This window comes from Littorina saxatilis, linkage group LG3 (assembly GCF_037325665.1).
Source record: "Littorina saxatilis isolate snail1 linkage group LG3, US_GU_Lsax_2.0, whole genome shotgun sequence".
NCBI lineage: Eukaryota > Metazoa > Mollusca > Gastropoda > Littorinimorpha > Littorinidae > Littorina > Littorina saxatilis.
In genome coordinates this window covers 12,009,351-12,022,254 of record NC_090247.1, presented here as the reverse complement: position 1 = coordinate 12,022,254, position 12,904 = coordinate 12,009,351, and the positions used below count along the sequence as shown (strand labels likewise).

The 12,904-nt window shown below is 39.1% G+C and overlaps 1 protein-coding gene across 1 annotated transcript in view; it reads left to right on the top strand.

Moving 5' to 3' along the window:
• LOC138961635 (E3 ubiquitin-protein ligase HACE1-like) overlaps positions 1-12,816 on the top strand; it is a 34,410-nt gene extending 21,594 nt beyond the window's left edge. The window contains exons 20-26 of the mRNA XM_070333307.1: positions 949-1,010; positions 1,934-2,068; positions 2,937-3,068; positions 5,949-6,044; positions 6,407-6,477; positions 7,165-7,287; positions 8,133-12,816. Of these exons, the coding sequence (XP_070189408.1) occupies positions 949-1,010; positions 1,934-2,068; positions 2,937-3,068; positions 5,949-6,044; positions 6,407-6,477; positions 7,165-7,287; positions 8,133-8,235 (722 nt within the window). The 3' untranslated portion in view covers positions 8,236-12,816. The remainder of the gene's footprint in view (positions 1-948; positions 1,011-1,933; positions 2,069-2,936; positions 3,069-5,948; positions 6,045-6,406; positions 6,478-7,164; positions 7,288-8,132) is intronic.
• Positions 12,817-12,904: the final 88 nt, after the last annotated feature.

The following is a 12,904-nucleotide window of genomic DNA, read 5'->3' as shown; positions in this document are numbered from 1 at the left end:
TTTACCTTTTTTTTTATCCTGAAGTAGCCTCCCTTGCTCCTCTGTCCGTCTGTTTTGGTTTGTGTGTCGTAAAATGTGAATCGTTAATCTGTAGTTTTTCTTTTTTTCTGATTTGTATGCCTGAGGAAGACCCCAGTGGTCGAAATGTCGTGCTTTGTAATTTGTATCGTCTTCGTTAAAAATGTGAGTACAGTATTGTTTGGTCTTTTTGTTTTTTATTGATTTATTTATTGTGTTATGTCCATCCGGGGTTGATTTGCAGAGAAAGCTGTGAGTTGCTATAAGGAAGATATTATTACCTCTACCAGTTCATCAAGGACATAGGCAAAACAGTGTGAAACATGGCCAGTCTGCATTCGAACGCAAACAGAATTATTTAGATGCATTTTTTGGCTTTGGTTTGATCCATAGGGTTTCAGTATCTGTTGAAGGTGGCAGCACAAGCAATACATTTTTTTTTTTTGCAATCAAATACAGTCTGTATTTTCTAAAAACAAAACAAAAACAAGAACACATTAAACAATTATTGGTTTATAAAAGAATAACTTTCCCCTTCAGCCCTCACTGTGTGGGAAGCTCAACTACTGTGATACAAGTCTGTCTTATACAGTGGAACCTCCCTGTAAGACCAAAGAAAATAAGAGAAAATAAAGTGTTGAAAATGAGGATCGAGTCATAAACAAGAACTAAAGTCATAGTGGTTATGAACAGAAAATCTAAAAGAAAAAGGCCTTAACAGGGGGAGATCTTAAATCGTGGGTGATATAAAAGGGTAGCACATTCTAGGTCATACATGATGACATCATGTTGATGTCTCTTATGCAGTCATGCCCTGTGAATGTTACCGTCATTTTCCCTTTTATTGCTTCAGGCCTTTGTAAGTTTGATGACTGGATGGGTACATTTTGGGGTGATGTTTTTCAAACTGGTTTATTTGACTGATTTCAGGAGTGCCAGTCAACTATCAGGATGTGGCTTCCATTGATCCTGAGTATGCCAAAAGTCTGCAGGTAAACTTTCCTGTTCTCAACACCTCTTTTCTGTTGGTCACATGATTATGAGGCAAAGGTCGGGCGTAAGTTCCATCCAGCCCTTGCAGATTGTGTTTATGCATTACGATAGGTACTTGAATTAATTTATTATTACCAATACGGAGTACGTGATAGAAGATTCTTAGTTTATAATTTGTATGATGGAATTCAAGCTTCAGTGTGATATTGTGAAAGTTAAATATATGCATCGATATAAATTACTTAGACTTGTACCAGAAATGTTAAGCCCCTCTGATGAGAGGACACCTCCCAGGACAGGACACCTTTGGTCTCTGGATCTGTTGACTAAAACAAAAAGAAGTCTCCATGAAAGAATACATGCAGGGTCAGGAACATTCTGGCTGCAGACCCCACATGTATCTTCTCATTTCAGGCCTTTTAGAACCCCCTCATTTCAGACTTTTTAGAACCCCCTCATTTCAGACTTCCCCCTTTTTAAGACCTTTTTTTCCCACAGCTTTTCTGTTGATAACTTCTGTAAATGTACCCCCATTTTGACCGCAACACAGTGGCCTAGTGGTAAGGCGTCCGCCCAGTGAGCGGGAGGTCGTGGGTTCGAACCCCGGCCGGGTCATACCTAAGACTTTAAAATTGGCAATCTAGTGGCTGCTCCGCCTGGCGTCTGGCATTATGGGGTTAGTGCTAGGACTGGTTGGTCCGGTGTCAGAATAATGTGACTGGGTGAGACATGAAGCCTGTGCTGCGACTTCTGTCTTGTGTGTGGCGCACGTTAAATGTCAAAGCAGCACCGCCCTGATATCACCCTTCGTGGTGGACTGGGCGTTAAGCAAACAAACAAACAAACAAACTTTGTTAGGTCTTAAAAAGGGATTCCATTGTAGCACTGCATTATTCCTTATCTCATGTTTGCCTGCTCTCAGTGGTTGCTGGACCATGACATCACTGACCTTGGCCTTGACCTGACCTTCAGCGTGGAGACGGACACGTTCGGCTCCATGCAGGAAGTGGAGTTGGTGCGAGGTGGATCGAAGATGTCCGTCACCGAGCAGAACAAGGTAGCTGTGTATAAAAGCCTCACGGCTCTTCCCAGGGCTTTATTTCTGCCTCCTAAGCTGCAGGCAGGCTGAGCTATTTTTAGCATCCATCTTTTCCCCAACAGCTTAGATAATACAGCTCTGCTCTCTCGCTCAGTGCCAAACACTGATAAGGCCCATCTCCCGGTGTAGCACGGAAGCATATGGGTATAGCAAGCAAGCGAGCTTAGCAGTGTGCTGGCTGCTGCTGTTGGTAGCCAAATGATTACCTCTGCCTTGGCTATTTTTAACTCGCACTAAAATGCAAGCCAGGAACAACCGTGGCCTGCATGTGCCCGTTGTGTCACCATGACAGAAAGCAAACAGGGCAGGTTTGGGGTGATGCTTCTGTGGCGATAGAAACCAAGCAGGCTTTGATGTAGCTGTACTGCTGCTTATTTTCCACAAAAACAAAAACATAATGGTGCTACTTGGAATGAATATGACCCCATATAGTTTGGAAGAGAAGTGAGAGACTTAGACATGGACAACTTTATTGTCTCAAATGAGAAACTTGTTTGCGGTTTACATCCAACATACATAAGTCTTGTACAGAAGAAAACAAGAGTTCAGGGACAAACACTAAGCTCACTGCTTGAGTGCAGTCATGCACAACAATCTTGTTTTTTTGTAACCTGTTTCAAACTTTGAAACCTTTGAATTAATACAAGATTTTGTAGCTTCTCTTTCTTAGATCCTGGGTATAATGTTTAGATCAATTCTTGGTGGTGTAGAAATTCAACTCCACTGTGAAGAAGTGTTCAAAGGGATTCACTTTTTTTCTCAAAATAAGCGATATGAGCCGAGTCATTATGGGTCTCACAAGATCGGATTGTGTTTGCATGTTCAGACAGAGTACGTACAGCTGGTGACAGAACTACGAATGACTCGCGCCATTAAGCCTCAGATTGACAGCTTCTTGTCTGGTTTCCATGACTACATTCCCCACAGCCTGGTGCAGCTCTTCAACGAGTATGAGCTGGTGAGTGTTTCAATATCTTTAACGTGATGGGCATCACCCTAAAAGCATATCTTTTGCAATGACAAAACTGTATGTAGTCCAAAAACAGGTAGACTGCCAACGTTCCAACATTCACAATAAAAAACAAGTCGCGTAAGGCGAAAATACAACATTTAGTCAAGTAGCTGTCGAACTCACAGAATTAAACTGAACGCAATGCCATTTTTCAGCAAGACCGTATACTCGTAGCATCGTCAGTCCACCGCTCATGGCAAAGGCAGTGAAATTGACAAGAAGAGCGGGGTAGTAGTTGCGCTAAGGATAGCACGCTTTTCTGTACCTCTCTTTGTTTTAACTTTCTGAGCGTGTTTTTAATCCAAACATATCATATCTATATGTTTTTGGAATCAGGAACCGACAAGGAATAAGATGAAAGTGTTTTTAAATTGATTTCGACAATTTAATTTTGATAATAATTTTTATATTTTTAATTTTCAGAGCTTGTTTTTAATCCAAATATAACATATTTATATGTTTTTGGAATCAAAAAATGATGGAGAATAAGATGAACGTAAATTTGGATCGTTTTATAAATTTTTATTTTTTTTTACAATTTTCAGATTTTTAATGACCAAAGTCATTAATTAATTTTTAAGCCACCAAGCTGAAATGCAATACCGAAGTCTGGGCTTTGTCGAAGATTACTTGACCAAAATTTCAACCAATTTGGTTGAAAAATGAGGGCGTGACAGTGCCGCCTCAACTTTCACGAAAAGCCGGATATGACGTCATCAAAGACATTTATCAAAAAAATGAAAAAAACGTTCGGGTATTTCATACCCAGGAACTCTCATGTCAAATTTCATAAAGATCGGTCCAGTAGTTTAGTCTGAATCGCTCTACACACACAGACACACACACACACACACGCACATACACCACGACCCTCGTCTCGATTCCCCCCTCTACGTTAAAACATTTAGTCAAAACTTGACTAAATGTAAACAAGTCGCGTAAGGCGAAAATACAACATTTAGACAAGTAGCTGTCGAACTCACAGAATGAAACTGAACGCAATGCAACGCAGCAAGACCGTATACTCGAAGCATCGTCAGTCCACCGCTCACGGCATAGGCAGTGAAATTGACAAGAAGAGCGGGGTAGTAGTTGCGCTGGGAAGGATAGCACGCTTTTCTGTACCTCTCTTCATTTTAACTTTCTGAGCGTGTTTTTAATCCAAACATATCATATCTATATGTTTTTGGAATCAGGAACCGACAAGGAATAAGATGAAAGTGTTTTTAAATTGATTTCGACAATTTAATTTTGATAATAATTTTTATATATTTAATTTTCAGAGCTTGTTTTTAATCCAAATATAACATATTTATATGTTTTTGGAATCAGAAAATGATGGAGAATAAGATGAACGTAAATTTGGATCGTTTTATAAATTTTTATTTTTTTTTACAATTTTCAGATTTTTAATGACCAAAGTCATTAATTGAATTTTAAGCCACCACGCTGAAATGCAATAACCGAAGTCCGGGCTTCGTCGAACATTACTTGACCAAAATTTCAACCAATTTGGTTGAAAAATGAGGGCGTGACAGTGCCGCCTCAACTTTCACGAAAAGCCGGATATGACGTCATCAAAGACATTTATCAAAAAAATGAAAAAAACGTTCGGGTATTTCATACCCAGGAACTCTCATGTCAAATTTCATAAAGATCGGTCCAGTAGTTTAGTCTGAATCGCTCTACACACACACACACACAGACACACACACACACACACGCACATACACCACGACCCTCGTCTCGATTCCCCCCTCTACGTTAAAACATTTAGTCAAAACTTGACTGAATGTAAAAAGAATGGTAGGTAATTAGAACGTTTATTATAAACAAAACAAAACGTTACATTTACAGTACGTTGACCCAAAGGTCTTTCAATCAATTAATATCAATATGAGGCTTATATCGCGTGTATTCCGTGGGTACAGTTCTAAGCGCAGGTTTTTTTAATTTTTTTTATATTTTTATGCAATTTATATCGCGCACATATTCAAGGCGCAGGGATTTATTTATGCCGTGTGAGATGGAATTTTTTTACACAATACATCACGCATTCACATCGGCCAGCAGATCGCAGCCATTTCGGCGCATATCCTACTTTTCACGGCCTATTATTCCAAGTCACACGGGTATTTTGGTGGACATTTTTATCTATGCCTATACAATTTTGCCAGGAAAGACCCTTTTGTCAATCGTGGGATCTTTAACGTGCACACCCCAATGTAGTGTACACGAAGGGACCTCGGTTTTTTGTCTCATCCGAAAGACTAGTCTTTGAAGTAGACAGACAGACAGACAGACAGACAGACAGACAGACAGACAGACAGACAGACAGACACTTATGAAACAGATAATGAACTTATCTCAAGATCATGTGGCTACTCGCTTGCAAAATGACTTCGCCGTCATGTCTGTCTACTTCAAAGACCTGTGGGTCGACGTACTAGTAAATGTAATGTTTTGTTTTGTTTATAATGAACGTTCCAATTACCTACCATTCTTTTTTTGTGTATGAAGTCTTGTTATGTATGCACTGTATTATAACCTTGCTGTCAGCACATGTTTATTGGTGGATTTTATGACTTTTAATTCATGGCTTTGTAAGATTCCTTTGTCTATCTTGTCTTTATTGTTTCAATGTTTTGATACATGTAATTGTAAATACTGTTTGAACACCAAGCTTCAATTGAAAACTTCTTGCTGAATTCAATTATATCTTTTTATCTGTCTTGCTTTGTTAGTGATGGCACTAGGAGGGAAAAAATAATGCCAAAATGGAATATATTTGAAGCTGTCTCTTTTACATGAGTGTGGTGTTTGCAGGAACTGTTGCTGTCTGGAATGCCAGAAATAGATCTGAGCAACTGGAAAACCAACAGTAACTACACAGGCTATTCAACAGATACACCTGTTGTAGAGGTAAACATGTTATATTGTCTTGTTTTTTGTTGTAGAATTCTTCTTAAAGATCAACTCTTCATGCAGTGCAATTTGGTAGTCTAAGAAGTATTCATATGGAGACAGTGCTCCATCCAATCAGTAATAGATAAATGAGCCAAAGTCTGAAATGTATCAGATTCTTATCTTTTTCTTCTTTTTCTTCTTCTTTTTTTCTTCTTTTTCTTTGACTTGATGATGGTGACAGTGATGATAGTGGTGGTGGTGGTGATGGTGATGATGATGATGATGATGATGATGATGATGATGATGATGATGATGATGATGATGATGTTGACGCCGCCTCCGGCAATGATGATGATTAATTTTGATTTTGATTCCAGTGGTACTGGGAGTTTGTGGACAGTATGACAGAACAGCAAAGAGTGCAGCTTCTCCAGTTTGTGACGGGCAGGTCAGTGACATGGTGTTTCTCAAAATTGTGTATGTCAATATAAATACATGTATCATACAATATGCCAGAGACCTGGGTTTTTCAACATTGTGCATATCTTTATCAATATCATACAATATGCCAAAGTTAAAAAACAAAGGAATACTGTACTCACCGATACAAGAACGAGACAAGACGGTACAAATTTTCGTTTATGGAAGCTTCATCAGGAAAAACAAGAACACAAAAGACAACAAAAAGCAGACGCAACACGGAACGAACAAGGTTTGAAAGAAAATGGAGGGGAAACACGCAAAAAAGGGGAGGAACTCTAGGAACGGAAATGAATGAAAGGGGAGAGAAGTGGTTGGATGATGTCATGGGCACAGGCATACTAGACTAAAAGTGATACACATTCAAATGAGTGGCAGCTGAACGTCCTTCCTGAAAGGTGAGTAGACAGAGAGACTTCAAGGCTGACGAGAAAGCAAACAGGGCAGGTTTGGGGTGATGCTTCTTCTGTGGCCATAGAAACCAAGCAGGCTTTGCTGTATAGCTGTACTGCTGCTTATTTTCCACAAAGACAAAAACATATTATGGTGCCATGTGGAATGAATATTACTTTCTGAAAGGTAAGTAGACAGACAGACTTCAAGGCTGATTATAAAGAGTGATTGTCATTGCTTTGCTATGCACGTGTGTGTGCAGTTCCCGAGTGCCGTTTGGCGGCTTCAGCCAGCTTTCAAGCGGTGGATCCATTCAGATGTTTACCATCAGTCGGCAGCCATGCCCCCCAGATCCCCCCTTCCCTCTACCCACAGCCAGCACATGGTAAAAAAGCAATTGTTTTTCTTTTCTTTTCTTTTCTCTGCCTCTCTCTCCGTCTCTATCTCTCTCTCTCTCTGTCTGTCTGTCTCTCTCTCTCTCTGTCTTTCTCTCTGTCTGTCTCTCTCTGTCTGTCTGTCTGTCTCTCTCTCTGTCTCTCTCTCTCTGTCTGTCTCTGTCTGTCTGTCTCTGTCTGTCTGTCTGTCTATCTCTCCATCTCTCCCCCTCTCTCTCTCTCTCTCTCTCTCTCTCTCTCTGTCTGTCTCTCTCTCTCCCTCTCTCTCTGTCTCTTTCTCTCTCTCTCTCTCTCTCTTTCTCTCTCGCTCTCTCTCTATTTCTATCTATCTCTCTCTCTAATCCGGTCATCCTTGATTCACCATTCTTTCTTTCTTTTATAGAGAAGTTCATAATTCAAGAAGTTTTTCCTCAAAATCTTGTGATTTTATGAAGTTGCTGTTTGTCGTTTCTTCAGTTTCTTCTGGTGTGAGTCATAGGATGAGTGCATTTAATTAAATTAAGTTTTCAGTACAAGGCATATTTGCTTGCTGTTTGTAGTCTTTCAGCATTGTCATTAAGTTTTGCCGTCATATTTAAATCAATGAAAATGATATTTGTATGTAATATCTGTGTTGTTCATCAGAGTCTTTTTGTTAGATCTGTTTGTTGTCAATAGTGTTTGGTGTGTGTGTGTGTGTGTGTGCGTTCGTGTGTGTGTGTGTGTTCGTGTGTTTGTGTGTGTGTTTAAGTGTGTAGATTTACACAGATTACCCTGCACACAGGTAGTGTCCATGTGTGATTACATCCAATGGTTTAACAAGGTTTGATCACATTTCTGGCTGTGCTATTTTCAGTATCAACCTTCTGCGACTGCCAGAGTACCCCAGCTCTGCGGTGTTGCAAGACCGACTTCTGACTGCTCTTCGCTGTGGCAGCCAGGGCTATGGAATGGTGTGAAGCAAACCGGGACACCGAAGGAATATAGAAGATGCGTTTATTTATGTTTGTCAAGCAACACTTGTTGAACAGAACAATTTGTACATGTGGTGTATTGTTGAACGCGACAACCAACGATTATTCTGGAAATGAGAATTAATGCCTCACTGACTTATTGGAAAACAGGGATTGTTTTTCCCCTTTTTTTGTTAATTGATCAAAACTTGTTAGTAAAAGGACCAGTTTGTTTGAAACACAGCCAGGATTTGTGTACCGGGTGCATGCAAAACACGACCTGAGGACAAATATAAAGGCATGTGGTTGCCACACCTGTATGTATGCATTGTTAAAAGACAGGTATGTATAAAGATGAATGTTCTTCTGACTTTAGAGAAGGGTATTTGAGATGAGGGAAGGGGGTGGGTAGCTGTTGAGTATAGTGAAGTGGTACTGTACCCCATTTTTTTTATTAACCCCTTCACTGCCCAGCACGTACTAGATACGTGGTCATGTTTGGTTTGTCATACGCCCATACACGTACTAGGTACGTGGCATTTACATCAGCACTTTTCAGGACATTTGTGAAAACTAAATGGGAGGTAACCACTGTCCAACTTCTTGTAGGGGTTTAAACACAGTTCTTTCCCATTGACCGTTCAGATAAGTTAGTACCACGTGGTAAAAACATTTTTAGAATTTTTTTCCGATCTATAAGATTCAAAATGGCGGCGGAAAGTCGGACATCAACTCGTAGACCTGTTTTCAAATGATACAGTGTTCTGGAAGCTCTACAAGAAGTGATTTATGGATTACCACACAGAAGAATACTGTTATGGGCTGTAATGTGAGTACCTGATGTTTGACACCAGTTTTAGCTGTGTTTTCTGCGGTTTTACGTGCTGCAGTGTGTGTGTGAAAGTTTGGAAACTGTAATTTTTGACAAAAATGGTCATTATATCGATTGTTACTATAACAATCACAAACAAAGTCCAATGATCATATTATCAGATAATAGCCAAGGGTGTAAGCAAACCACATGCCAAAGATCTAAGAGATATCTCAATAAATGATTGAGCAGTGAACAGATTAGTGAACCTACCAAAGAAAGCGAAATTGCCCTGGCGCACAGCAATACCAAAATGCTGTTATACTGTGGCAGTGAAGGGGTTAATGCTCACAAATTGAGAAAATCAGGTTGTAAAGCAGACGGAGGTTTAATATTTGGGTAAATTTACACACTTGTTGAGCAAAAAATCTGACAAAGCAAGGATTTGAAAGGCCCAGAGAAGGCCTAAATGTTAAAATGTGGGAGCCCCAAATACAGAATACAGAATCTTGAATTGCCCAAGGTTGGGAATTTGTGATGACATTGCGGTTAAGAAACATTTCAATCCAGCCATATACATCAACACACGCATCATTTATACAAACTGATCAAAAACATTAATTTAAAAACAACACTGGACAGCATAAATTTTAAAATACATTAACTAAAAATAGCAGTATACACTCAAAGCTTCCTTGCCTCAAGTCACACACACACATACACATACACACACACATGCATGCACACACACGCACACACACATCACTGCCAAAGGGGGGATTTCCTCTTTATTATATACTAGATGAATACCCGCTTCGCCGGGTACGGCTTCGCCGAGAAGAAGTCTACCGAATACCCGGCTGCGCCGGGGACCCGGCTTTGCCGGCGCACCGCACGAAGGAAGGGAGATAAACGCGCAAAACACTGGAGAAGAGTAGTGACCTTCTAAAAATAGTATAACGGGAATATGGATTGAGCGTTGTCGACAGTGACCTTCTAAAAATAGAAACGGGAATATGGATTGACGCCACACGAAGGAAGGGAGGTAAACGCTGAAAACACTGGAGAAGATAAGGAAGAGTTACTGGAAATGGATCCAGAGAAAAACCAAAATCGGTTCAGCGCTGCGCGCTGAGAGCACGTGTTGAAAATTCTCATCGACCAGATTGTGTCCGCGGTCTCTCTGAATAAGCCCACCAAATTTGAAGCAGATCCATCGAGAACTTTGGCCGTGCATCGCGCACAGACACACAGACACTAGTCGTATATATATATAGATAGAGTACAGTATTTAGATAGTAAGAATGGACTCTTTTGTAAATGGGTTTTTTCTGTGATTTCTTTTCAAGATCTGTACATGTTCATTTTACCTTAAATAAATATTATGTATATGTAATGTTGTTTTTGTCATCAAAGTATATTGAACTTGTCACTTAGACATTTATATAATGTTCCGACTGAACATGGTGATGAGACGACAGCTTTCAATGTCAACAGAACCATGTGTATAGCTTTCAAGTCTGTTCACTGTCTCCGGCCTTTTTTTTTTCGTTAAAAAAATCCTTTTTCGTGTTAATTCAGATATATGCACATCCTTTTTTCTGTAGTTTGATGTGCAAACCCCACATGTGTGTGAAAAGATTGACTTTTCTGACTGGCAGTCTGTGAATATGCAAGTGCAAGTGCATTGTTAATTAATCTACTTTCCATGTCATTGCATATTCAGACTTGAATATAAAACAGTTTGGGGTGGTTGTGTATCTTCACATACAGTACCCTTTATTTTTAGAGTCTTTACGAGTTGTCCTTTGACCTTTTCAATCTCTAAAATAGGGATAAGATCTATACTCCATCCCTTTGTAACTGGTGATTTTACAGAATGCAGCAGCGTGTATCTTCTTGGTACAGGGTGACACCCCAAAAATGCCACCCACAGAAATGTTAATTACTTTTACATCTGTTGACGGAATCACTTCATATTTAGGGGACATAAATTGCAGCCTGTGCATGACCCTTCCACAAAGTGACAATTTTCAAAAAAGGTTTCCGAATACGGGGATCGACTCAACAGCACGAGGTTTTGCATTGAGCGGTGGCCAAATTAACCCAATTTAAGCCCTCCAGATTGTTACCTTTGGGACAATTCGAATGACATAGTATACAGACCTGGGAACCCATATGATTTTGGTGTATTTTGTTCGCTTGATTGTCCAAAGTACGATCAATATGGTCGGTGGGGAAAAATATGACAAGAAAAATTCTAAAGACTTTTTTTGTTCTGTTTCTTTAATGATTAAAAACTGTATAACTCTGCATTTGATCAATGATAACAGCTTTTGTCATTAGACATTGAAAGAAGCATGTGACAGCGTGTGGAAAAAAGAGGTTAAGTCGCACAACAGACTTTCAAGTTATGTGGTGAAAACTGTTGTTAGATAAAATGTACCTATTGATTTTTGCATTTTGAAATGTTTGAACTCTACAGGTTCGAAGCTTTTTTTGAACTAAGGTTCTTTTATTTTCTTTTGTTGTTGTTGTTGTAACTACATGCAGTAACTTTCTTGAAATTACTATCTCGCCCGGCTGGTGAGTTAAATTTGTTAGATTTGGCCATCCTTGCTCTATCTGTCGGTCTTTCTCTGCCTCTTTCTATCTGCCTCTCTTTCTGTCTCTTGATCTCTTTGTTGGTCTCTCTCTCACCCTCTCTCTCTCTCTCTGTGTCTCTGTCTCTCTCTCAGCAGAAAATATTAGTCCAGGTATTACCCAATGTAATCAGAACCTGGGTTATTATTACTGCTTCAGATATCAATTTTTGTTAATCTTGTGATCATCTGTTTCCAAACCTTGTTGTTCTGATCATTTCTGAGTTGGTTTGCAATATGGGCTGTGCTGCGTAATCATCAGTCAGTCAGATAATCTTCTGTGATAATTTTTGTAGCCGGCACTTTCATTTGAGAGAGAGAGTTTTCATCGGTTCTGTATTATTTTTTTTATCTCCTGCAATCATACATTTTAACATTTATATATTTTAATCATTCAGGTTTTGAAATGGAGAACTACATTTTTTTATGGGCATTTAAAACATCTACAGAATCAAAATATTTTATTTTTATGATGGCTTGAATTTGTTGTTCAACTATCTTTTTATTCACTCATATTATAATTCTGTCTTGAAGAGTAAGGTGTATATTCTGCTATATTATCCACATGAATGTGCAATATGTCTCTGTGATTTTGTGGTACATGTAATTCATGGTATTTAAAATGATTTGTCTAGCTTCTTTTTGACATATATGCTTTTCTGCTTGTTGATTTGTGTGTTCTATGTGACGAAACAACAGAGAGGGGGGGGGGGGGGAGGGGGGGATGTGACAGAGATATTTGTTTGTTTGTTGCATTTTTGAATTTTGTGTCTGTGTATTTCTGTATGGTCTGTTAATTTTTATTCAAAAGTTCTGTTGGTCTAATTTAACACTGTTGTAACAAAGAATTAAAACATTGAACCGTCGGTAAACATCCATTGTTTTTTGTTAACGAGTATAAAACACTGGTTAATCATTTTCTATTTCTCGTTTATTCTTTACTCTGTCTGTTATGTGATTGAACCAAGCAGACTTGTTACTGATTTTGAGTCTGTGTTAGTTTGAGTCGCTGTCTAATATCAATGTTTGATTTATTGTGCTGCCATGCAGAACAAGAGAGGCTTTACACACCAGGAAAAAAAGCACTATGAACTTGAAGGAATTACATAAATAAAGCAACTATTACATATCTTACTGTGGTCTTTTCTCCCTTCTTTCTTTTGTTTCAGTTAAAAAATGTTTATTGATGCTTTGTGTGTGTACATGTGAGTGTGTGTGTGTT